The 24,359-nt window shown below is 24.9% G+C and overlaps 8 protein-coding genes across 11 annotated transcripts in view; 4 read left to right on the top strand and 4 right to left on the bottom strand.

The window, feature by feature from the left end:
• LOC122855665 (one cut domain family member 2-like) overlaps positions 1-3,709 on the top strand; it is a 30,681-nt gene extending 26,972 nt beyond the window's left edge. For both annotated transcript variants that reach the window (XM_044157205.1, XM_044157204.1), the window contains one exon: positions 688-3,709. In XM_044157205.1, the coding sequence (XP_044013140.1) occupies positions 688-897 (210 nt within the window). In that variant the 3' untranslated portion in view covers positions 898-3,709. The remainder of the gene's footprint in view (positions 1-687) is intronic.
• On the bottom strand, positions 3,316-7,838 carry LOC122855667 (glutaryl-CoA dehydrogenase, mitochondrial). Its single transcript, XM_044157209.1, has 8 exons — positions 7,456-7,838; positions 7,334-7,366; positions 6,905-7,270; positions 6,717-6,846; positions 6,293-6,515; positions 6,001-6,230; positions 5,769-5,929; positions 3,316-5,685 (listed from the first exon to the last, which is right to left on the bottom strand). The coding sequence occupies exons 1-8, from the start codon at positions 7,517-7,519 to the stop codon at positions 5,618-5,620; spliced, it is 1,275 nt and encodes a 424-aa protein (XP_044013144.1). The 5' UTR covers positions 7,520-7,838; the 3' UTR covers positions 3,316-5,617.
• A 59-nt stretch (positions 7,839-7,897) lies between these two features.
• On the top strand, positions 7,898-8,678 carry LOC122855669. The gene is made up of 4 exons (XM_044157211.1): positions 7,898-8,060; positions 8,205-8,266; positions 8,357-8,471; positions 8,557-8,678. Exons 1-4 carry the CDS (start codon positions 8,026-8,028, stop codon positions 8,618-8,620), a joined length of 276 nt encoding a protein of 91 aa, XP_044013146.1. The 5' UTR covers positions 7,898-8,025; the 3' UTR covers positions 8,621-8,678.
• Positions 8,506-11,172, bottom strand: LOC122855666 (protein RFT1 homolog). The gene is made up of 7 exons (XM_044157208.1): positions 10,877-11,172; positions 10,604-10,806; positions 10,354-10,540; positions 9,987-10,283; positions 9,655-9,918; positions 9,086-9,586; positions 8,506-9,018 (listed from the first exon to the last, which is right to left on the bottom strand). Exons 1-7 carry the CDS (start codon positions 10,934-10,936, stop codon positions 8,869-8,871), a joined length of 1,662 nt encoding a protein of 553 aa, XP_044013143.1. The 5' UTR covers positions 10,937-11,172; the 3' UTR covers positions 8,506-8,868.
• A 105-nt stretch (positions 11,173-11,277) lies between these two features.
• LOC122855668 (ubiquitin-like domain-containing CTD phosphatase 1) lies at positions 11,278-12,726 on the bottom strand. The gene is made up of 2 exons (XM_044157210.1): positions 12,387-12,726; positions 11,278-12,311 (listed from the first exon to the last, which is right to left on the bottom strand). Exons 1-2 carry the CDS (start codon positions 12,544-12,546, stop codon positions 11,458-11,460), a joined length of 1,014 nt encoding a protein of 337 aa, XP_044013145.1. The 5' UTR covers positions 12,547-12,726; the 3' UTR covers positions 11,278-11,457.
• Positions 12,727-12,905: 179 nt separating this feature from the next.
• LOC122854048 lies at positions 12,906-24,327 on the top strand. The gene is made up of 13 exons (XM_044154460.1): positions 12,906-13,106; positions 13,207-13,354; positions 13,426-13,910; positions 14,012-14,638; positions 15,558-16,028; positions 17,490-17,571; positions 19,777-19,966; positions 20,037-20,156; positions 20,223-20,427; positions 20,950-21,096; positions 23,281-23,432; positions 23,512-23,782; positions 23,857-24,327. The coding sequence occupies exons 1-13, from the start codon at positions 12,981-12,983 to the stop codon at positions 24,292-24,294; spliced, it is 3,462 nt and encodes a 1,153-aa protein (XP_044010395.1). The 5' UTR covers positions 12,906-12,980; the 3' UTR covers positions 24,295-24,327.
• LOC122855662 (putative uncharacterized protein DDB_G0277255) lies at positions 16,308-19,341 on the bottom strand. 3 transcript variants are annotated; one of them, XM_044157201.1, is made up of 4 exons: positions 18,772-18,962; positions 18,435-18,597; positions 18,197-18,370; positions 16,308-18,109 (listed from the first exon to the last, which is right to left on the bottom strand). In XM_044157201.1, exons 2-4 carry the CDS (start codon positions 18,504-18,506, stop codon positions 16,445-16,447), a joined length of 1,911 nt encoding a protein of 636 aa, XP_044013136.1. In that variant the 5' UTR covers positions 18,507-18,597; positions 18,772-18,962; the 3' UTR covers positions 16,308-16,444. The 3 variants fall into 3 exon arrangements, with proteins under 3 accessions (XP_044013136.1, XP_044013137.1, XP_044013135.1); XM_044157202.1 differs by having other exon boundaries at positions 18,931-18,947; XM_044157200.1 differs by lacking the exon at positions 18,772-18,962 and adding an exon at positions 19,207-19,341 and having other exon boundaries at positions 16,338-18,109.
• Positions 19,503-20,528, top strand: LOC122855664 (39S ribosomal protein L35, mitochondrial-like). The gene is made up of 4 exons (XM_044157203.1): positions 19,503-19,634; positions 19,777-19,966; positions 20,037-20,156; positions 20,223-20,528. Exons 1-4 carry the CDS (start codon positions 19,601-19,603, stop codon positions 20,452-20,454), a joined length of 576 nt encoding a protein of 191 aa, XP_044013138.1. The 5' UTR covers positions 19,503-19,600; the 3' UTR covers positions 20,455-20,528.
• Positions 24,328-24,359: the final 32 nt, after the last annotated feature.

Raw genomic sequence — 24,359 nt, 5'->3', positions numbered from 1 at the left:
ACAAGTAGTTTGACTCAATTTTCAGTCAGACACACTACTGTCAAACGGATAATCCAAATTGAAAAAATAAAAATTGAAAAATTATAAATTTTTTACAATAAATTATGTCAGTTTGAATTACAAATATATTTTTTATTTTTTCTGCTACATTTTTTCCTTTCTTTATATATTTATTTAGTAATAAAAATAAAAATAATAATTGTAGAATGAAAAGGAAAATAACAAAAAAAAAACATTGAAAGACAGACAGACACTAGTTGGATAGGTGAATTGAGTATTTTTTTTTTACTAGTATATATAAGAAAGTAAATTATCGATTTGTCTTGAATAATTTCGCGACTGGTTCTTTACCCTACAAGTCAGTATAAATGCACTATTGTGAGTAACAACTACCAACCTAAATTGACGTACTATTATGTCTAGATAATAATTTAACATTTGAAAAAATTTTTAATCTAATAATAATAGCTTTATTAATTCAACAAACATGTCATATTAAAAATAGAATTAAAATACTTAAATTTATAAATAAATATTTCTTCCATTTCTTCCATCGAAATATGTATTTATAATTGAAAAAAAAAATACCAAAGATTTTATAAATATATATAAATGTTAATTAGAGATAAATATTGATAATAATTTATTTATAGGTATATATTTTAATTTTGAAATAATTATTTATAGGAAACAAAAAGGCCATCAAAAGAAATGCAAGTGACAATCGCAAGACAATTGGGTCTTGAGCCAACAACTGTTGGTAATTTCTTCATGAATGCAAGACGTCGTTCAATGGATAAATGGAAAGATGAAGATCCTAAAAATCCAGGTGTTGATGAAGGACAATTATCACCGAGCCTTGGAATAAGTCCTCGTCAAGGAAATGATGTTTTGTGACATACGTCCGACCACGAGGAATATCATGACGAGTCACCTGAAGAGGATCTTCCCTTTTCATAAATTTTTTTTGTTACTGTATTTACCTGCTGATTCATCAACTTAATTACTATTTAGTTAATTTATTTATTTTTCACCTACTTGTGCAAATTGTTCAATCGATATTTACAATGCTTTAAATAATTTTTTTTATTTCATTTTCGTTTTTTTTTTTTTTTCTTTTCTTTTCTTGTAACTTTTTTTTATTTCATTTTTTTTTTATTTTCATTTAACTTTTTCAAGGATATAAATATACTTGAACAATTAAATACAATATTAATCAATATTGAACCTTTTTTTTTGTTTTTTTTTTTTTAATTTTATATATTAATTTTTTTTTTTTTTTCGTTTTTCAAAAACAAATTTCAATTATAATATTTATTGACTGATTATATCGGCATTGCTACAATATTTATAATGTTTTTAATTTAGTGCCATAACTTGTCAATTTAATTGTTAACATATAATTTATTATTTATTATTAATTTTTATATTAAATCGTTCTAGTCGACTTACGATTTGAGTTACCAACGCGTATTTATTTACTCGCGTCTAGTCACAATTATTTTTATAATAATGATTAATTTACTAATTTATAATTTACAATTAAATTGTTTTTATAATAAACTAAATATCAGCAGGGTATAAAAATACAGTGTAACAAAATTGACTCGTCCATTCCTCGTTGGTCAAGGAACAGTGAAATAAAATTTAAATAAATAAACCACTTGTGTTTTGTGTATGTAAAGTGATGTTTTTTTTTTTTCTTTTTTACAAAATGTGGGCGTTAATAATAAATAAAATTTAAACAAATGAATTATATTATTACTGATATAATTATAATAATAAAAGTAAAAAAATTGTGAGTGAATAAATATTATTAATTTTAATAATATCGCGAGTGAAATTGTAAGTGATACTCGAGGGCCACCCAATTTTTATTAGCAGTTGTATTTAAACAATGCTATTGTATATATAAATAAGATATTAAAAGAATAATAAATAAAATAATAAGGACATGAAGCAGGGATAAGAGAAAAATAAATAAATAAAAGATTTTCATATGTAAAAATAAATTGAGATAAAAAGGGAAATAAAAAAGAATAATAATTCGAAACATGCGCCGTTATTTGTTAAATATATGATAAGAAAAATATCAGTAACAAAAAAATATGATTAATGATAAATAATTGCCAACACCTTTCGTTCATTATATATAAAAATAATTACTGGTTTGATAAAATTAACAAAAGTTATTTATTATTATTATTTAACCGCATAGTTATTCATTGAAGAAATTTAATTTTTACTCATCCTTAATCTGTGATTGTTAAATTAATTTTTTGTCATTGAAATAATTAAAAAGAATTTTTAATAATATCTCAAACTGGTTAATATTTAATAATAAAAAATACTCATGAAAATGCCTCGTTTATTGATAAAATCAATTCAATGTAAAGCGATAATTAAAAATAATAAAATATAAATGACGAAAGAGTGAAAGGATCAATTGATCGTACCAAAATAGATAACAATTGTTGTCGAATTAAGATCATATATAGTACAAAGTATACATATATTGTAATAATATTACTTTCAATAATAAAAATCGAGTTGCAAACGTGATTTCAATAATAAAAAATGAATAAAAATTAAATTTTTCTAATAAAAAAAAAATTATTATAATTAAATTAACATAGAAAATTATCGAGTTTGAATTTATAATAAAAATTTATTTTGATCATCAGTAATTTCCTGTGATTTTAAAGAATTAAAAAATTTTTTTTTCTATGAATTTAAAATTTGGGAAATTGAATTTACAATGGATTAATTATTTATTTATAAAAATTGAGCAATAAAATTTCAATTCAATCTTCCCAGTACGTGTTCATGTCAAGATAGAAAAAAAATTAAAAAAAGAAATTTGTAATAATTAAAAATGAAGAAAAAGATGAAAATTGTAGAAAAAAAAATTTTAAAATTCTCGTTAAAATCACAGGAAGCAATCTGTTGTTTAACGCATCTAGTGTTGATCAAAAAAAAAAAAAATCATTATTCTTTTTATTCTTATTTTTATTGAAAAGAAATAAAAAAATAAACAAAAAAAAAAGACATTTTTTTAAATCGTGATTGAAGAAATAACAATAGAAATAAAAAAAATAATAATAATAAAGAAAAATTAATTAAAAAGAGATAAAGAAGAAAAAAAAAAAAAAAAGACATCACGGTGCCCGTGTACTTGTATCATAGTTCTGTACATACAATTAGTTGCGAAAAAAAAAAAAAAAAAAAAAATTTATTATTACTATTACAATTATTATTACAACTATTGATATATAAATAATTAACGCAAATGTTTTTGTTAAGTAAATTGAAATATAAATTAAATATAAAAAAAAAATCAGTTTAAAAAAATAGTTAGACAAAACACAAGTAGGAAAAACGAAAAAAAAAAAAAACCAAACTCGTGCAACGTGAGGGGGATTAAAGACAACTGGACACACTTAGATAAAAATCGTAATAATAAAAAAGAAATTAATATAAATAAATTTAAAAAATGACACATAGTAACTAATAATTTAATAAATATAAAAATGCGTAATATATATTATACGAATAAATAAAAAAAAAAAAACTGAGAGCATGATTAATAATTATTTTTTTCTTTTTTTCGTTGGAAATAAAACAGTTGTATGTTTGTTACCATCGTGATGTTGTAAAAACCCTCTCTGGCAATTGAAAGGGGACAGAAATAATAAAAAAAATTAATTAAACAATCAATTAATTTAATAACATTAAGTTAAAATACTGAATAGAAAAAATATAAATAAAATAATGACAGAATTTGATAATCTATTTATATATTGAAATCAAGTTAAACTTGGGATAAAAAAAATAATATATTGGTTCTAATTTTGGTGGCAAGTTTAGATGAAAAATACAATTCAACATTATTTAAAAGCTTAAACAATATACGTATGCAATTTATAAATTTTGTGTGAAGATGACTGTGTGTTTTTTTATAAACAAAAAACAAAAAAATACAAAAAAAAAGCGTCATAATTTATGGATTACTTTTAAAAATTTATTTCAAATGCACTTTGAAGTTTTAAAAAATTTTATTTATTTTAATAACAGTGTAAATTATCTCAACACATATCTGGAATAATTAAAAAATTGATATTTTCATTTTTAAATTGAAAAAAAAAATAAATAAATTTATTATTTTAAAAAATAATTGATCTGAGTGTGTGCTACACTTTCAAGTGATTGTAGATAAAAATAAAATTACAAGTTAAAAGTAGTACAGAAAAATAAATAATTTATCAATATTTATTTATGATAATTTTACTTGTCACCTTATAAATTTAATTTCAATAATAAATAAAATACAAGCTTTTATTTTTCAATTTGTATATTTAAATTTCGAGGTCTCCTTTCCAGCATCACAATATAAAATCATGCGATGAAAATAATATATATTAATTAAAATACAAGAAACAGTTTGCACGACAATAAGATATCGAATAGTTGATTGAAAAAAAATAAAAAAAAAAACTAAGTAAATTAATTTAAAAAAATGTAAAATATAAACAGCAAACCAAGTATACATTATTATATTTATTATACGACTCATCGTACGGACAAAAAGGGTGAGATAAATACTTGAAAAAAAAATTATTATTTACAATTTATTTAAACATTTAATGATAATAATTAAAACAAAAAAAATTAGTGCATCACCCACATGTAGTTGATCAGCAAAAATCGTTGAAAAAATTAACAAAATTTATAAGAAAATTAAATTTCCAGAAAGAAAAAAATAAATAAATTATCGAAATTAATTTGTTTTAATTTATAAAAATCAAAAAGTGTTATTAGCTTTTTCTTTATTTTTGTTTATATTTTAAAAAAACATTCCTTTATAAATGTAGATATAATTTGTGCATGCTGGGATCGAATCTATTTGGGAAAAAAAAAAATCTATAAAAGATAAATTATATATTATCAAAAGGCATGTGCTTTTTTTGATGGTTGATACTTTGATGATTCAATTCCAGCATTGATGATAATAATAAATAAAATGTGTACCTATGTAATAGACACATATTTTAATGATGATCCATCAACATCAACAGTTGTTAATTAACTGTAAACTACAATGTTACTAACGTTTTAACGAAGAGCTTATTGTAGCTTAAAAAAGAAAAAAAAAATTATTAAACACAATTTAAATCGTAAAAGTATATTTGAGTGTAGCACTAAGAACAAGACAAAAAAAAAAAAAAAAACCTCTTTACACTTTTGCACGAAATGTGTGTTGTAATTGATTTTAAAAGAAAAAAAAAAAAAAAACAAAACAAAAAAAATTATTATGAAATTAAAAATGTAATTAATTTATTACTTAGGAATTAAACTTAATTTATTTATTATTTTCAAAAGTTAATATTGTATTATGCCCCGTTTTTTTTTTATTATTTAATTTTTTATTTTTTATAATTTTAACATGATAAATCAATGTTAAGAATGAATGAAAACAAAAAAAAAAAAATGTTTATTTTTTCAATAACAGAGCGTTTTTGAAATAACAATAATAATAATAATTTGTATAGAAATAAAACAATGAATTTTAGCTCTAATGTAAATGACAAATAAATTTACATTTTTTTAGTTAATAATATTAACCAGAGAATGCTGGAATTCCAGTGATAGCACGTCCAAGAATAAGACAATGAATATCATCAGTGCCTGGAGTAAAAAAAAACCAATTTATTAATTAGCTAGTTATAAAATAATAAACGATTGGAATATTTTATAACATGATAAAATACCTTCGTAAGTTATGACAGATTCAAGATTAACCATGTGCCTGATGACATGATACTCATCAGATATTCCATTGCCACCAAGCATGTCACGAGCAACACGTGCAATATTAATAGCTTTTGCAGCTGAATTTCTTTTTATCAAAGAAATCATTTCAGGTGTGGCTCTGTTAACAATAATATTAATTAGAATAATCATTGAATTATCAATAAGCCAAATATTTTTTAGGATACCAACTTGTCTTGATCCTTCAATCGTCCAACTCGAAGACAAGCCTGTAAACTAATTGCAATTTCACTCATCATATCAGCTAATTTTTTTTGTACCAATTGGTTTGATGCAAGTGGTCTTTGAAATTGTTTTCTTTCAAGAACATAAGAATTTGCTATTTTCATACATTGTTCAGCAGCACCAAGTGCACCCCAAGCAATTCCATATCTTGCATGATTTAAACAAGCAAATGGTCCCTAATAAAATCAAACAATTTATCATTTATTTATTCATTATATAAATAGATTAATATATTAACCTTTAGTCCAGTTACACCTGGTATCATGTTGGCTTCTGGCACCACAACATCATCCATCAATATCATACCAGTTGCTGATGCTCTTAATGAAACTTTTCCTTGTATTTTTGGTGTACCAAGTGTCAATTCATTACCATCACGTTCAACAATAAAACCACGTATTTTTTCATCTTCACATTTTGCCCATATTACAAGTACATCAGCAACTGGAGAATTTGTTATCCTGTTGTTATAAATATCATTATTAAATATTGTCCTGGTGAAAATATTTCTCCACAATTTCTATTTAATTTCTCCGCGATTACTGTGAATGATTTCTCTTCAGTAACTCCGAATTTCTCCGGAGAAATTCACAAAAATTCGGAAAAATATTTTCACCCAGATGTACATAATATTTTATTTGTTGTTTTTTTTTTTTGCTTACCATGTTTTACTACCACGTAATTTGTAAATTTTTTTTTCTGGATAATAAATTGCACGAGTTTCCATTCCAGCTGGATCACTTCCATGATTTGGTTCAGTAAGACCAAAGCAAGCAATTAAATCACCATTGACTAAAATAATTAAAAAGTTAAAATTTTATGTTAATTAAATAAATGTTACCTTTTTTACCTAGTTTTGGTAGATATTTATCTTTTTGTTCAGCTGTTCCCCAGCTATCAATAGCAACTGCAGCAAGATTTTGTACAGAATATGAAGATCTGTATCCACTATCAATTGATTCAATTTCTTTTGTAATTAAACCATAAGCTACTGATGATACACCAGCTGCACCATAGCCCTTTAGTGTTGAACAAAGTACACCAATATCACCTAATTCTTTCATAATTTTTTTATCAAAATGTTCATTTCTAAATGCATCAATTATTCTTGGCTGTAATTTTTCTTGGCAGTATGATTTAAATTGATCTCTTACTATTATTTCATCTTGTGTTAATTGTGATTCAATATCAAATGGATCTTGCCAATTAAATGAACCTGTTGATCATTCAAAAAAATTTATTATTCAAAACAAGTTTAATATTTTAACTGCTTACTTACATTTATTTTTTGATGATACTGATAAAGACAGCTCTTGGATTATAAATTAATATTAAGTCAAGAAAAATATTATAATTATTATTTAATATAATTCCTTATTTGTAAATTTAAAAAAAGGATACTTCTAGCAATATTTATATGAAAAATATTTGAGGTTTTTAAAATCAGTGTTCTTTGGAACGCCATGTTTATTACACTAGCTGTCCAATGTCAGCTGGTTATCAGCTGTTATCTGTTTTTTATCGTATCATTAATTATTTATATGTTGAATGTGAATATTTTAAATATCGAGGTCAACTTGTATGTAAAACTGATTCAATAAAATATTAACATTTTTTACTGGATTCTTAGATTGATAAAGGTTTAGACTAATTTATTGTTGCTAATTTTTTTGTAACATTACTAAAATATTTCAGTAGAGCTTTATAAATTTTTTAAAATATAATTATACGAATTATTAAAGTAAATTAAAATTACGCGGGTGCTGTTTTCAGCGCCAACTTTTGTGTACTATTTTTCTGTCCACCATGTTGATATGAAAAGAGAGAGAAAGAGAAGGATCTGTCAACTAAAAAATCATAGTCAAAACAATAACATTTATTTCCTTATCTACTTGATAAATAACGTCTAAATAATTATCAATTATATTTATCAATTAATAATATTGAATACAATTTTTTACAACAATTATCATGGAACGACAAATTGACAAAACACTTGAAGATGTGTAAGTAATTAAAATAAACATAAAAAACATTGCACATAACTGTCATCCTATCAACTCCATTACCATATTATAAACAAATAAATAAATCCAATAAACAATTAATAAACTATTGATAAACATTTTTATTTTTATTTATAAAATTAGGAAAAATATGCCAGGTGTTACTGGTTGTCTAATTGCTGATAGATCTGGTCTTTGTCTTGGTTGTAAGTATCCACTTTTCATTAAAATAATTTACTAATTATCATTTAATATTATTAAACAAATAAATAAACAAAAAACAATAATTATTTTAGCAAAAGGAAATGTATCAAGTGAATGTGCTGGAATGATTGCAGCAATAATTAATCAAGCATCAAAATTAGAACCAGGTTTAGATTCACCAGTTGTTTTATTTGAAAATGAGACAAGGTAAATAACATTAAATAATTAAAACAACAATTAATCATTATTATTAAATGGAAAATATATTTTGTTTTTGTTGTTTTTTTAATAGACAATGTATAATACAACGTGATGGATTAGTAACTGGTGCTGTGTTCAAGGATACGTCTCAATGAAAATCATTACACCTTCTCGAATTATCAAATTTTACAATGGAATTTTAATTACAACAACAATAATTTGATTAAGAGAAGAATAGTGATAACACATAAACACACAGAGTGAAAGAGAGATTATTATTATCTTTGGAATGAAATATATATTATATACAATTTGTACATAAAGTAATTGTTGAAAAAAAAAAAAAAAACAATCAATAAATAATAAAAATATATCTATAATTTCAGGAATAAAAAAATAAATGTTAATCATTTTTACTGAGTCGTTGATTACGTCTTTTTCGCAATTTTTTAATACCCAAAATGACTAATTCTTTGTGTTCATACATCCATGATGACATAACACAAGCAAACATAATTGTTCCAACAATTAAATGTATCCACATTGAATAATACTAGAAAAAACAAATAAGAATAAGAATTTAAATGTCAATAGATAATTTGTTAAAATTATCAACTTACTTGTGTTATTGTTGTGACAAGTCCAGAGACAACAAGTAAAATTGAAAATAGTCGTTTTGGATAAATTCCATCAAGTGGTTTTAAATTTGTATCATGATGTCTTTCATTGATGAATGATACTGAATGAAAAATACGAAGTGACATGTTGATACAGTTGCCAAGAATAAAACCAACTGGTCCAAGTATATAAACAAGTATACATGATGCACCCAGGAATATGATTGACTGATAAATCATTGTTAAATTGCTTTTATTTATTGTTGCACTGTCTGCTGTTGCATTTGTATAACATTCAGTAACACCATTGATACCAAGAAGCAATACAGCAAGACAATGTGCACGTAAAAGAAGAACTGGTAAATATTCTGTAAATTTATCACCACCATATATCCATAAAAGTGTTGATGAGTATGATTGACCAAACACCAACACAATAAAACCAATTGACGTTACTATTGCACATAAATTTGTTAGGACTTCAACACTTTCTTGAATTTTTGACTGTAAATAATATAAATGATTAGCAAGAAAAATACAATAATGATTTATCAAGCAATCATCAAACTTACTGGATTTTGTTGATTAATTTTTTCATCTCTTTTAACCATTTGTGTAAAATAAAAATATCCACTGTCTTCAATTGGTCTAAATATAAATCTAGCAGCAAGTGATCCAAGATTATTTATTATTTCATATGTTCCTTGTTGTGCAAATGTTAAAACTGGTATAACAGTCATGATCATTCTTTCACCTTCAGTTAATATTTGTTTTAAAAAACCTTGTCTAAAAAAACTCCAGGTTAAAATTACCAGCTTATTATCAAACGTTGAATCCTAAAAAAAATTTAAGATTAAGCTTAATATGTTGAATGAAAAATTAAAAATTATAAATCAAATCTTACTCGGTTATTCATGTATCCAGGTAAAAATTCAAATATCGATTTAAATGGAAATTCATTGTCAAAATTATCATCAATATTTTCATTATTCATTGGTATTTCATATTTTTTAATTTTCTTTTTATCATTGTCAATTTTTTTGATGTACCAATAGAAAAATATGTAATGAGAAATTGTGTAAAATAGTGTTGATGCTAGCTGTGCAACACTAAATGCAAATAAAGCATTTTCTGCTTTATAAAGTATCATCGAAACAAATAAAATTGTTCTAAATACAATCATAAGTGTATCAACAATAATCTGTAAATAAAATAGACCAATAAATAAATATTGAATGATGAATATCTGATTGTATTTGATGTTATCTCACCTTGAAGCCATTGAATAAAAATGCTACAGAAATTAATTGAACAACTAGTGATGACATATGAATGATGCATGATAATGCAACTGAAAATACAGCAAAAGCATAATCAGCTGGAAGACCATCAGACATTGGCAATTTGTATAGCCATATGTATCCAAAAAATATTGACATGACACCACAAAGTGGTACCCTAAAAAATACCAACAAAAATTATTATCAAATTTAATTTTGTAATTTTCAATAAATTAATTACGTTAGCCAAAGAAGATTGACAACTTGTGCCCAATTATGTTCAGCTGTATTTGTTAAACATGCTTTGAAAAATGGTTCTCTTGATAAAAATAATATTGTTGATTCCAACAAGAGTAATCTGACGTTCATTACACCCAGTATTTCTTGACCCACATATCGTACAACAAATGCATTTAAAATAAATGTCAACAAACGACAGAATATCTGTAAATAGATAAATTAAATAAATAAACAATTATGTTATTAGATTTTTTATTTATTTATAATATCAAACCTGAAAGACTATGTTCAACGAGGCATTCTCCAAGCTGCTTCCAAGAATATTTTTTGACATTTTTTATATTTATTTATTATTGTATCAAATGTTAACCTCTAACAATTTAAACTTAAAAAAAAATTATTATAATTAAATAATTTAGACGATTTATCATTAACAACAAGACACTCTATCATTATATATTTTTTAATTTAATTTTTAATACTGAATAAACATCAAAAAATATACATGTAATAATAGTTTACGTTTACAAAATTTTTTTATTGTGTATGTGACAAGGCTGAATCATCACAGGCGCACGCACATGTCATCAATAAAAAAGAGCAAACTAAATAATTATTTTTAAAAATAAACAATACAGATATACACAGGGATTAATTATATATTTTAATCATTTAAAAATCATAAACATTAATTAAACAAACGAAAAGGTACAATTTAAAAAAATTAAAAAAAGTTGATTGGTAATTAAGAATTATTAAAAAAATGAAAAAATAAAATTAAAACACTATGATGGATACATGCTTCTACATCAATAGAATATACATAATTGTTGTTTTTAAAAATTATAAAAAAAATCAGTCTTCCATGGAAAAATCATCATAAGACTGCCTATGTGAAGAATGTCTGTGTGATTTTTTAGTTGAATAATCTTCCCATTCTCTGTGATTAAGCCTTTGAAAATCATTTTCATTAATAGCAATAGCTTCAAGATAGTCAGCAAGTTTAAGTAGCTCTCTATCTTTTCCACGATTTAAATGGGCTTCACGAAATGCATGTATACGTAAACCAGATCCAGGATTCATCATAAAATTTCTTCGTATATCATCAAACATGATTGTATTTTTAGGTGAATACGCTGGATATTTACCCCAAATAACACCAAGTGGTTTAACATCAACAAGACCACGTTTTGGTGTATAAACAGATATCATTGCAAGATAATCCATGTAGAATGCAATTTTATAATTTGGATTATCAGCAACACCAAGTAATCTCATTTTTTCAACAATCCATTTCATACTTGTTGCTGACCAGATGACAATGTCATAATGTTTATATGATCTTGTTAAAAATTCATGTAAATATGGACGCATTAATTCAATACCACTTGATGCTACTGAACGATGATCAAATAGTGTATAATCAATGTCTAATACAAGCATTTTTTTATTTTCTCTTAATGGATTTAATTCTTGTATTTTATATGTTGCTATACGTTTTTGTATTTTAGCTAAATATATATGTGCATTCTCAACTTCAACATCATCACTTTCAATTTCTGTTGATAAATCATTGACAACTTCATTCATATTATCTGGTGCACGATTTGCTTGAGCAATGTCTTCCTCTGTTGAACCCATCAGTGTTAATTTAAAACCTGGTTTCAAACCAATGCCACCAAGATTTTGCTCATCATCTGGTATTTTACCTTTAAATTATTTATAATTATTATTATTATTTTTTAGTTAATTGATTAATTATAAAAATATTTTTGTTAAATTACCTCTGAGACGTAAATTTAAAAGTTTTTGACGATCTGGACGAACATCAGTCTCTTCATAAATTCTTGCTTTTAATTCAGCAACTGTTGTTTCATTCATCAAATCATTTATTGGATATTCATTTCCATTCCACTTTATTATAATACCTGATGAATTGGCCATTTTTTTTTTTATTAATTAATTAATTATTTACTCCAATTTTATTTTACTATTTTTTTATTTTTCTTTATGACTTTTGAGGTTACGAAACACGATTTATTAATTTTTCCACAGTTAATCAATTTTTCTCAGTAATCCAAGCGTCATTTTCCGAAAAAATAAAAAAAAACTATTGTTGATGATTTGGTGCTGCTGTATGTGGTACCTGTTGATACTATTTTACTTCATACATTTACCAACAGCTAGATACAGAGAGAAAATTTTTCTCTGTAGATAAAAAGTCTTCTCTCTCTGCTAGATATAAAAAAAAAGAGACAAAAAAACAAAAACAAATCATCAGCTGACATCAAGCAACACGTGTGTGTAATAAAAATTTGTTGTTGTTTACTGCAAAAAACAAAATTAAACCAAAACTTACTCCTACTGAATTATTAAATATGGAAGAATTTAGAAAAAAAGGGTTGGGAGAAAATTTTGCACAAGAATGTGAGGTGTCGGATGAAATTTCAATTGGCCTTAGTGAAGTATCAACTTATATCATCTTTAACGAAAAAAAAAATGAGGCAAGTCTAAAATATATCACTGCAGTAAAAAAAATGCTTGTAGCTGATATTAATTATTGAATTATTATTGTGAAATATAAATATTCATTATTTTTTTTAGATGTACTATGAAGATCATGATCATTCATACGACGAAAATATAATAATTGAGCACACCAAAAGTATAACAATTGACTTTGTTAATGATGATTGTCTGGCTACAATATTCATGTATGTGCCAGCATGTGAAAGACCAAAAATTGCATTGGGTATGCGTCAATAAATTACAATATAAAATAATTGTTAATTAATATATTTGTATAATTTATTTACTTTTTAGTGTGTCAAAAATGGAATAGAGCTCTTTGTCATTCTTGGAGTAATGTCAAAAAACTTGAACTAACTCATTGGGAATATGATGAGTATCCAAGTTGTTTGAAAAAATATCCAACACTCGATGGACAATTTAGTTTTTTAAAATCACTGCTTTCTAAATGTGGTCATTATTTAACACAGTTAGACTTGTCAGCTTATGGTCATTGTAACATAGTGCCAGTTATTAATGAATATTGTCCAAACCTCGTAAAACTTCGATTGAGATTTACTTATGTTGACAATATAATATTATTTGATGCATTTTCACGTCTATCTAAGCTCAAAGTATTAGCAATTATATTTCAAGATTTTAAAGATACGTTTATACCTATCACTTTAATTTATTCATTACTTAAAGTTGCTGATACATTGACTGATTTGATTCTTTCAAATTGGAAAGATAACTTGGAAAGTAACCCCTGTTACTTTCCAGAAGAATTAACTATTTGTGTAAGTCAAATTTTATATCTATTACAGAAACAAATTAAAAATATTCTTTTTATTTTCTACATATATTTTAACATATCTTTATAAATAATATTGCGTTGCAGGTGTTTCGTGAACTAAAGGCCCTGAAAAGACTTGAAATCGGTGGGCTACGATTTTACAAAGGGTTTAAAGATCATCTAAGAGATTATCGCGTACTGGAAAAATATTTTTATGACAAATACCTGAGTAAAAGTTTCGTTAAGACAGATCAGTCGTTGAATATTACTTCATTGAATTTGAGGAAATGCAAAGTTTCCGATGATGGTTTGTACACCATTGTCAATACCATAAAAAACTTAGAAGCGTTATCTTCATGTTGTGAATTGATAACTAATGATGGTATAGTAGCCCTTTCAAAGATAAATGAATTGAAACGTCTTCATCTTGTCGGCTATAATGCCGTCATCGATTCTTCATCAATATTATTGCTCAAAAATTTGATTAAATTAATGTTACCATGCAGCAATAAAATTACTGATGATTTAGCCATGAAAGTTCTTGAAAATTCACCAAAGATGGAGGTGCTCTTTGTTTTGAACTCAAGTGTAACTGTTGAATTTTACAAAAAAGCAGCAGAAATATCAAGAAATCGAAACCAACAGTTGTTTTTAGGTGTTACATTAACAACTGATAAAACTCAATATGAATCAGCGTATTTTAAAATTATTCGTTGTAACGAAAGATATCATGTGATTGACAAATATCGATGATAACTGATATGGTATATATAATAGTAGATTGATAGAATTAATTTGCTATTTCGAAATATAACATGAAAGTAAGAATTGTCGATTAAAAAAAAAAATTTATAACTGTTTTAAATTAATTATAATATCGTATAATAAATATAATTAATTTAAAAATCAAATAAATAAACAATAAAAAGCCTAACCCTTGGTTTGTCAACTGACATGTAATAAATTTATTTTAATTTTTAAGAAAAAAAAGCATAAATTAATTGCCGTTTCTTTTTATAGACGTACGTTGATATAATAAGGATTGATAAGGATGATGGTTTTTTATTTCCCCTAAATAAGTACGGCAGATTGAATTTTCCATCAGCTGGAACAATTCATCTTTATGATCATATTAATAGAAGACTAGGATTTTCTACATAGTCTTTTTGATATTAATATTTATGATTTAGTAAAGTTTTATATCTATAAATTAGGACAATGATTATTTCGAATGCTTAAGATTTCTCTGGTTTCTCTCTGGCGGACACCTCCACAACTTTTTTTTTGCGCAATATTACCGCGCATTTGCATTTATATGTGTGTGTTTGCACACACGACACACACTACTGACCCTACTGACGTAAAAACCCATCATAAATATAAAAGCATGGAGGTTAAATACAGAATTAATTAACCTAAGAAATACTCATAATTAAATAATAATTGTGCCTAATAAAATTGATTAATAATAACATCATAAAAATAAATAAAAATATTCACTGACTCAAGTCAATTGTAAGTACATGATCTATTTTTATTGACATGTTTTGAATAAATAAAATTTTATAAACAAATCAAGTAGTAAGCCAAGTAATTAATATAAATATTTTTTATTAATTATTAATATTTAATCTAGATAATTTAAAAGTAAACAATTAAAATGTTTGGAGTCCGACAAGTCATCAGGCAATCATTGAGACTCTTGCCAAAAAACTCAATTGATAAATCATGTTTAATCATCAACAAACATCCACTGCTCCAATCAATTGTCAACAACAAATCATTCACAACTCCAGTTTTAAATTATTCAAGTGCAATTGAACCAACTGAAGATACACCACCAGATAATTCAAAACAAATTGGTACAATTGAAAAAGCAAAAAGAAAATTAATTGAATTTACATGTAAAAAATGTCAAACGAGAAATAAAAAAACAATGTCAACACTTGCATATGAAACTGGTGTTGTTGTAATACGTTGTGATGGATGTAAAAATAATCATCTGATTGCTGATAATTTAGGATGGTTCACTGCTGAACACCGTAATATTGTAAAGTTAATGAAATTAAATGGTGAAACTGTCAGAACGTCAAATGATTATGCAGCTGGTACATATGAAATAATAAATAAATAATAAAATATATATACTATTGTACCTATATGAAATAGAAATAAGAAATAAAAATTCTTTTTTTTTTTAAATCAAATTTGTATTTTTAACAATACTTAATACAAAAGATATTATTTTAAGTAAAATAATTATTTATAAAATTATAAATTAGGCAATTTTTGATGTCCGAAGATTACATTAAACCATTGGACCATCTTATTATCATATTGACATTTTATTTTCTTTATACAAAAAAAAAAAAAAAAAAAAAAAAAAATCTTTGGTCCATTGTTGAATAATATTCAGGCATCAATTATTTTTTTTTTTTAAATCAATATAAAATATCCATGGATTATTTTAAAATTTACACAATACCAGGGTGATGTTTAAAAATAGTACAAAATAAAAAAAAGCATGATAATAACAATTCAAACTTTTTTAGGTTTCGAAACAATGGCATAATCATTACTATTATAACTTTTTTGCTGAGTTCCACTTGAATTTGGTTTTTTTCTAATGACTCCATATCCATTACTGCTATCATCAGCAAGTCTAACTGATGATAATTCATCAACAAGTGCATAATCAGCCCAAGAATGATTTGTTTCATCATTTGTTGTTGTTAAATTTTGTTGTCCATTTGATGATTGGTTATTATTTGTTGATGAATTAACAATTGGATTACGTTTTCTAGAACCAGATTTATTATGTAATTTATAAATTGAACCAAAATGATGTAACTGATCATAATCAGCCATTGAATCTGATTTTGTTAAATTATGATTAATAATTGGTGATGCTTCAACTGCAATACGTTCTTGTAGTATCGTTGATGTTGATGATGATGATGTCATTGTTTCACATGGTTCCATTAAATCATTATTACTATTATTATTATTACTATTATTATTTTTATTATTAATAAGTACTTGTTTATCATCACTATTAATATCTTCATCATCATTAATATCATTGACAATTGTTTTAACACAATCATCATCATCATCATCTTCACCATCATCATCACCGTCATTGTTGTTGTTATTGGTATTGTCATCTGAATCATCATCATCACTAATTAATCTTGTAAATTTTATATCATTGGATAATTGTTTTTTATCTTTTTCAACATGTACAACAGTATCAACACCAAGTGTTCTCCATGCATTACATCTAACTTCAACAAGATCATATGGACTTTTAGCATCTTCATTATTTTCTGTATTTTTTTTACTACATAATAATTCTGGTAGTTTATAATTATTTAACTGACGATAACTACCACTACCAGGTAATTCAGCATAACTTTGTTCATTTGTTAAATCACCATGACCAATTAAATTATATTTTCTTGGTGGTTTTGCTGGTTTTGGTTTTATAATTGATGATGATGAACGTGTAAATGTATTTGAATTTATGCTAAAATTACATGATGATAAAAATGTTAATGGTTTTGATGATTGTTGTGAATAGGTTGAAAAATCAATGTCAATTAAACTATTATCAGAATTTATTGATGTTGGTGGTAATGGTGATCTTGAACCTGGTTCCATATGTAATGCTGCATGATATTGAGCTTCATCCATTGTTGGTGTTGGTGTTGATGTTGTTGTTTCTGGTCTCAATAATTTTTTCATTGAATTTATTTTTGATGATATACATCTAAATATTTGTTGATTACTACGTTCAAAATTAAATACACCCTCACCAGATTGACATTTTCTTCCTGCTTCAAATGAAAATTTATCATCACTATATCCATATTTACGTATGTATCTATAGGGCCATTCATATAATACTACATCATTGTCTTTTAATTTAATGTCACTTTCTGCTAAAATAAGTGTATAATTTTTTTCTTCAAGTTTACATCTTTTTGATGCTTCTGTTTCAACAAGTTTCACTGAAAATACACTCTGGGTATCACTTGAATAATAAAGCTCATTGTCTTCTTCAATCATTTGATAACTTGTTTGTTTATTTTTAAATGCAACTTTTTGAAATGCAGTCATCCAATCAATACTTTCTATATCATTTGAACATGCAAAATAATATGTGTTTGTATTATTTGTAGTATTATTCTTTGTCACCACCTTGAATTATAAATTTTTCATTACAATTAAATTACCATTTCATTTTTAATTTATTAAATTAATAATTTACTTTTTTTTTTTACTTACTATAAATATTTTTGATTGATTACTTGGTTTTATTTTAACACATGATTCAAGTGTTATGATTTTATGAGGTGGTTGTTGATTTACATAATCATCTTTATTATCATAAACTTCTAATCTTTCAATTCCACAATTACTTGCTTTATACAATAGACAGTATTTCTTGTGCCATGTTTTCTACAAACAACAAAAATATTAATTAAATTATTAAATAGACAAGCTAATAAATGTGTTTATTTACTTTTAATTTTCCCAGCATATCCTGAGGAGGAAACATCAACGTGCCTTCAATGACAGGCTCTTCAAAATCCATTTTTTATAAATTTAATCACACTACCTTTGTGTCTTGTCTTTTTTTTTTTTTAAATAATTTTATTATTTCCTCTATTTCCTGGTTAAAATATCTGTAATAAAAATTCAAAACAAATTATGAGTATTACAAGGAATAATCTAGAATAATAATAATCAAAAAAAAATAAATATATGTATATAATTGCGGGGAAATAAAGGTGAATCATCAATTGGAATGCAGTTTTGTCACTAAAATCATAAATCGTTATCTTTTTATGTGTGTACACCTGATTTACTTGTTTTTTATCAATTTTAAAAACATGACATGAATATCAACGACATTTACAATACACTAGCTATTTATTATTATTAATTATTAAACAAAAAAATGTCAATGAACAAGTGCACAAGTCTCAAATGCTAAAATCAAAAATAGATCATGTTACATTGTCAACAAAGAATAACAGCATGTCACAAATTTAACACTTTACTCAAAAAAAAAAACAAAATAACTGTCATATTCATTAAACAAAAAAAAAATAAGATAATAAAAATGTTAATTATTTATTTAATATTAATAATAATATCTCACACAATCTCTTTTTATGATGAAAAAAAAATAAAAGGTGTTTTTTATCTTTTTTTTTTTTTATTATTTGTTGAATATCATTGAAATTAGAAATTTTTTTATTTATCACGGTAATTTTAGTGGTTTATTTTACCTTGTTTTTATTTCACAAATAAATACTTTAAATTGACGTGTATTATTTATTAATATTTTTTTATTATTTATTTTTGAACATCTGTATTTATTATATTGAATTATCCAACACACACATGAGCTTGATCGCAATAAAACACAATAAAACATGGGATTTCCACAGATAATAATCAATCGACAATATGGATAAAATACAAGAGAGAAAAAAGTTGAAATAAATAAAGACAGACAATTAAAACGCCAGTGGATAAAATGACCAACCTCAATGTGAACTGTTGGTAAACTTTGGTAAACTTCTTGATGATAATAATAATAATCACAATTGTGGGCAATTTTTTAACACACAAAACAAGTTATGAAACAATTAATTCAATAAATAATTAAAAACAATTAAAATGTTTGCAAGAACAATTGGATCATTTTTACGTGGTAATTATAATATTATTATTAAAAAAATATAACATGTTGTTGTTATTTAAAAACATGAAAAAGTAACAATCAAAACTTGATGTTGAATTGATTTTTAAAGGTTAAGTTGAGGTAGTAAATTTATAAAATTTAATTGTTACAGCTGGAATTGTTGCTAGTACAAAATGCACAGTAAAGCCATGTTTACTAAAAAATATTGAAATAAAAAGTGGTAGTCTTGTCAGTCAATTTAATGGAAGTGTCAACAAGCCAAGATGTCTAAGTACCTTGATGTCATCATCACTTGTTAATGGACAGCCATCATTGTTCAACAAAACTAATTCTTTAACAAAGTTTGTATCATCAATTGTTTAATTAAAAAGTATATATTTAGTTATACTAATAATGATAAATTTATTCTAGTTTATCAGTAAATAGTTTGGCTGGAAATGTACCAACAAGAACACTCACAAAATATTCAAGAACAAGGGGTAAACGAAAGGTTGTTCAAACAGTTTTAAAACGTTTCTACAGATTAAATTGGTATATATATTTATTTAACAATTAATTATTTAAATGAAACGATTTATTAATGTCAATTTTTTTTAGGGGTATATGGATAAGAACTAAAACTGGTAGACACAAAAGACTTTGGACAAAACGTTCATCATGTAGACGTCGTTTGAGAATGCATGTGTTTACTAATTCAACACAATCATGGATGCTTGACAAAATGGTATCACCATACTGGAGAGCACCAAAGTACTGGGTCGATGATCCATACAATCCATATCATGAACGTGAAGAATATTGGGTAACAAGAAAAGCACCACAACCATAAATTAAAATAAATATCAATTTGTTAATCAGCCAATTTAATAATTAAAAAAAAAACATTAAACATTCATCAAATAGTTGTACAAGAATTTAATTAACAATTTAATATTTACGACCAACATGAAATATAATTTTTCCAGGTTTTGCATTTTTAATTATTTGCAGGACTTGTGCATGTGTCATCAAACGATCAATGAGTTGTCCATTTATTGCTAAAATCTGATCACCAGGTTGAAGCATTCCATTTTCAGCTGCTTGGCCATTTGTTATTATGCCTTTTATAAATACTCCCATATTATTATTTTTATTATCAGCACCACCAACAATTGAAAAACCCAATTTTTTAGTTCCACCTTTCCATAAAGAAACTGTTATTAATATCATCAAAAGACTATCAGCAAGCTGGGTCAGTTCTAAATGTGTTAAATTATTTTTTCTTATTATTTGAAATTTTTTCATTCCAGTTGTTTGATTATAATGATCATTGTTTGGTTTGTAGTTGAGTGTCATTGTTGAAAAATATTTTTCATCTTTTTTCAAGCCTCCATGTGTTTCTGAACGTGGTGAATTTATTGGAGTTAATTTATCATCGATAGAAGATGATTGGGAAGTTGCTGCTTGTGGCCAAATGACAAATTCACTCTTGGTTCGATGAATACGATCACTCCATGAATTATTTGTTGATGAATCATTGACAAGTGATGATGCATTGTCAAAATCAAGATCAAGAGAAGCAAGATTATTGTTTAATACAGCTTGACTGGAATATTTAACGAGAGTAGATAATCTTTGATTGAATTTTTTGTTGTTTGTTTCATCAACATCATCAGGATGAATATTTTTATTACGAAGTGTTACGATTGATAATTGACTTTTTTGAGTGCTGGCAGTCAGTGTGTTGATACTGTCAGATGAACCAGGTGAACCTGTGTCACTATCATAGCCACTCTCACGACGAAGCTGATACACCTGGCGTAAGTCATTTACACTTGATAATGTCACTGATCGTCTCAATGCAGTTCTGAAAATAAATAAATCAATTTAAAAATATTAAATATTAATTGATTATATTGAAAACTTACGTTTTATTTTTATCTTGCATTTTAGAGTCTGGATGATTTTTTGAAAATTTAACAAGTGAATTACTTGTAAAATTTAAATTATTGTTGTTTTTGTTGGATGCATTTAGACTATTTGATCGTTGTATTGATTTTTTAAAATCATTATTTGATTCGTTTATTTTTAAAACCACTTGTTCTTCGTCCATAAAATTTTGATTGTCATTTTTTTTATCAACATCTTCAACATTGTTTGTTTCATCATCAAAATCTTGGACATCTTCTTTTACTGATGATGATTCATTTACCTCTTCAGTCTCTGGCTCAACTGGAGTGTCATCATCAAGTGAATTTTTTATGTCAACCAATGTTTCAGACTCAGTGACTTGAACAACTTCAATTTTATTTATTGTCTCTTTGTTTTCTGTATTTATTGATCGAAAAAAATTCTTGAATGAATCGATTCTTGATGCTCGTTTTGTATCACTAATTTCAGGTGTTTCCTATAAAAAAAATTTTTTTAATTATCATTTATTTTATTTATTTATTTGTTTTTTACGTACTTTTTCTTTATCATCATCATCACCATTGTCATACTCGTTTTTAACTGGTTTAGATGATCCAGTGCTTTTTGATCTTTTCTTCTGCTTCTGAAGCTTTTTACCAATTTTTTTTCCCCACGTTCCAAACTCTAAAAAAAAATACAAATTAATTGCAATCAAGTCACTCAATCGAAGTAGTTTATTAATTTCTAATTTTTTTTTTTTATTTTTACTTTTTTTTCCAGTCGGTTCATCTTGCTTATTTTTTGATTCATCATCTTTTATTTTTCCATCATCAGTATTTAATTCTTGATCTACTGAAATACTCGCTGCTGCAATAAGCTTTGGGTCAGGAATATTATTTTTTTTTTTAGAACTAAACCACGACATTTTCTCAGCTGAAAATAAAAAAATTAAGTAAAACATGATTTATAAAATTAAATTAAATAATATACCAGTTTTTTTATTATCAATAAAATAAAAATAATAATTACCTTTTAAATTAATTAATTAATTAATTCTTTAGATTTTTATTTTATTTATTTACTTTTTTTATAAATATATAACGAAGTCGAATGACCGGTCATTCAGAACTAAAATAAAACCAACAGTTTAACAAAAAATATTATGATCTACGTGTCATTTTTTTAAGGTTTATACTAAAAACATTTTTATCGTCAAAATTTTTAGGTATGATTCACACAATGGAATTGATAAAAATAAAAAAATAAAAAAAAAACCAATTATCATGATACTCAAAATAGTATTTTCTTATCAACAAAAAAAAAAAAAAAAACGGAAATGATTTTTCTAAAAACAAAATTTTAAATTTATTTATACCTTATAAATTTATATAAATAAATTTTAAATTAATTTTAGAATTCTTAAATTATTTTCAATCATTATGGTTTAATTTGCTATTTTTATTAATTAATAATTATTAATTTACTAGTTTATTTTTAAAGTGAAATTTTAAATTAAAAAAGAGAGAAAAGAACTTTAGCGCCTCTCTGTCTCTCTGTTATTTTTTATTTGACATGTGTTGTCTCTCTCTAATGATTGGAAAGACGTCAACTTGACATTTGTTTACATACATGAAATAATACTCTCTCTAATTGATGATGAATCTTTAAAAAATTGTGAGTTAAACAAATTAAAAATTCAATTATCACAATTATCAAAAATAATTTATTATTTAAATAATTGAAATTAGATAATTATTAAATATTTTTAACAATGGAAACACTGACATTAATCCAAGAAAGAAATATAATTTCTGATGATAAAAATATAATTGACATATCATCAAATTGGCAAGTTATTGGATCCAAGAATTTACAAGACACAATCACAACATGTTCAGTAAAAAATTCAACAACAAGGTATTTTTATTGTAAACATATTTAAACAATAATTAACAGTCATAATGTTACAATGTGTTTAATGTTTTTTGTTATTTAGCATGACACTTGATGACATAGTGGATCCAACAACGTGTTTTGAATTGAAACCAGATAACAATGATACATGCCAGCTAAATATTAAATTAAATAATCAACAAAGAATTTGTAAAATGGGTATTGTATCAGAAGCAACAGTACTTGAAATATTTAAGGAATTTGAAGAATATGATCAAACAGTTTACACTGAATTTATTGATGAGTATGAAGGACAAAGTGTTAATTTTGCTGAAATTACATTTAAGCGACCAACTCCCCAAGCAATGATCAAGGTAAATTAATTTTCTAAATTAATTTTTATATCATTTCTTCTTTTAATTAATTATGAATTATTGTTGATCACTAGTTTACCAGAATAAACAACAACAATCGTTCAACTATGTTTTTATATGGAGTACGACTTGCTCTTGATGAAGCACCACAAAAATCTCCAGAACAATTTGATGTTAATTTAATCAGTGATTTCTTTCGTATAACTCGTAGTAAAAAAGATGAAAATAAAAAGCCAACAAGTTCAATGGCTAATAATTCAACCAACAGAAATAATATGATGGAAAGTTTGATGTCACTGATGACTCCAAATAATTTAAATAGCAATTCATCACCAGGCAATCATGAAGATGACAAAAAAGCAGTGTCATTTGAAAAATTGATTGAATTAAAAGTTGATAATAAATTACGAGAAATTGAAGAAAGACTTTCTAAAAAAATTGATGAAGTTGAAATGAGAACTAATGAGAAACTTGATAAAATTATTCAATTGTTGGAAACAAAAAAAAGCTGATCAGTAAATAATTATCTAGATGTTAATAATAAAGTAGGAAAATTTTATACAATTGTTTGACTCAA

This window comes from Aphidius gifuensis, linkage group LG4 (assembly GCF_014905175.1).
Source record: "Aphidius gifuensis isolate YNYX2018 linkage group LG4, ASM1490517v1, whole genome shotgun sequence".
NCBI lineage: Eukaryota > Metazoa > Arthropoda > Insecta > Hymenoptera > Braconidae > Aphidius > Aphidius gifuensis.
Note: the sequence above shows the minus strand (reverse complement) of the source record. Positions and strands in the feature narration are given on the sequence as shown.

Excerpts from the sequence above, each read along its gene's own strand:
- LOC122855667 (XM_044157209.1), bottom strand. The coding sequence starts at position 7,519 with ATGGCGTTCCAAAGAACACTGATTTTAAAAACCTCAAATATTTTTCAT. Across the intron at positions 6,516-6,716 it reads TTACGTGGTAGTAAAACATG|GATAACAAATTCTCCAGTTG; the intron begins GTAAGCAAAAAA and ends TTATAACAACAG. Across the intron at positions 6,231-6,292 it reads CAGGTGTAACTGGACTAAAG|GGACCATTTGCTTGTTTAAA; the intron begins GTTAATATATTA and ends TGATTTTATTAG.
- LOC122855669 (XM_044157211.1), top strand. The coding sequence starts at position 8,026 with ATGGAACGACAAATTGACAAAACACTTGAAGATGT. Across the intron at positions 8,061-8,204 it reads GACAAAACACTTGAAGATGT|GAAAAATATGCCAGGTGTTA; the intron begins GTAAGTAATTAA and ends TTATAAAATTAG. Across the intron at positions 8,267-8,356 it reads ATCTGGTCTTTGTCTTGGTT|CAAAAGGAAATGTATCAAGT; the intron begins GTAAGTATCCAC and ends TAATTATTTTAG.
- LOC122855666 (XM_044157208.1), bottom strand. The coding sequence starts at position 10,936 with ATGTCAAAAAATATTCTTGGAAGCAGCTTGGAGAATGCCTCGTTGAAC. Across the intron at positions 10,807-10,876 it reads CGTTGAACATAGTCTTTCAG|ATATTCTGTCGTTTGTTGAC; the intron begins GTTTGATATTAT and ends ATCTATTTACAG. Across the intron at positions 9,587-9,654 it reads AAATTAATCAACAAAATCCA|TCAAAAATTCAAGAAAGTGT; the intron begins GTAAGTTTGATG and ends TATTATTTACAG.
- LOC122855668 (XM_044157210.1), bottom strand. The coding sequence starts at position 12,546 with ATGGCCAATTCATCAGGTATTATAATAAAGTGGAATGGAAATGAATAT. Across the intron at positions 12,312-12,386 it reads TTTAAATTTACGTCTCAGAG|GTAAAATACCAGATGATGAG; the intron begins GTAATTTAACAA and ends AATAATTTAAAG.
- LOC122854048 (XM_044154460.1), top strand. The coding sequence starts at position 12,981 with ATGGAAGAATTTAGAAAAAAAGGGTTGGGAGAAAATTTTGCACAAGAA. Across the intron at positions 13,107-13,206 it reads TTAACGAAAAAAAAAATGAG|ATGTACTATGAAGATCATGA; the intron begins GCAAGTCTAAAA and ends TATTTTTTTTAG. Across the intron at positions 23,433-23,511 it reads GTAAAAAATTCAACAACAAG|CATGACACTTGATGACATAG; the intron begins GTATTTTTATTG and ends TTTGTTATTTAG.
- LOC122855662 (XM_044157200.1), bottom strand. The coding sequence starts at position 18,506 with ATGGATTTTGAAGAGCCTGTCATTGAAGGCACGTTGATGTTTCCTCCT. Across the intron at positions 18,371-18,434 it reads ATATGCTGGGAAAATTAAAA|AAAACATGGCACAAGAAATA; the intron begins GTAAATAAACAC and ends TGTTGTTTGTAG. Across the intron at positions 18,110-18,196 it reads ATCAATCAAAAATATTTATA|GTGGTGACAAAGAATAATAC; the intron begins GTAAGTAAAAAA and ends TTATAATTCAAG.
- LOC122855664 (XM_044157203.1), top strand. The coding sequence starts at position 19,601 with ATGTTTGCAAGAACAATTGGATCATTTTTACGTG. Across the intron at positions 19,635-19,776 it reads AATTGGATCATTTTTACGTG|CTGGAATTGTTGCTAGTACA; the intron begins GTAATTATAATA and ends TAATTGTTACAG. Across the intron at positions 19,967-20,036 it reads AAAACTAATTCTTTAACAAA|TTTATCAGTAAATAGTTTGG; the intron begins GTTTGTATCATC and ends AATTTATTCTAG.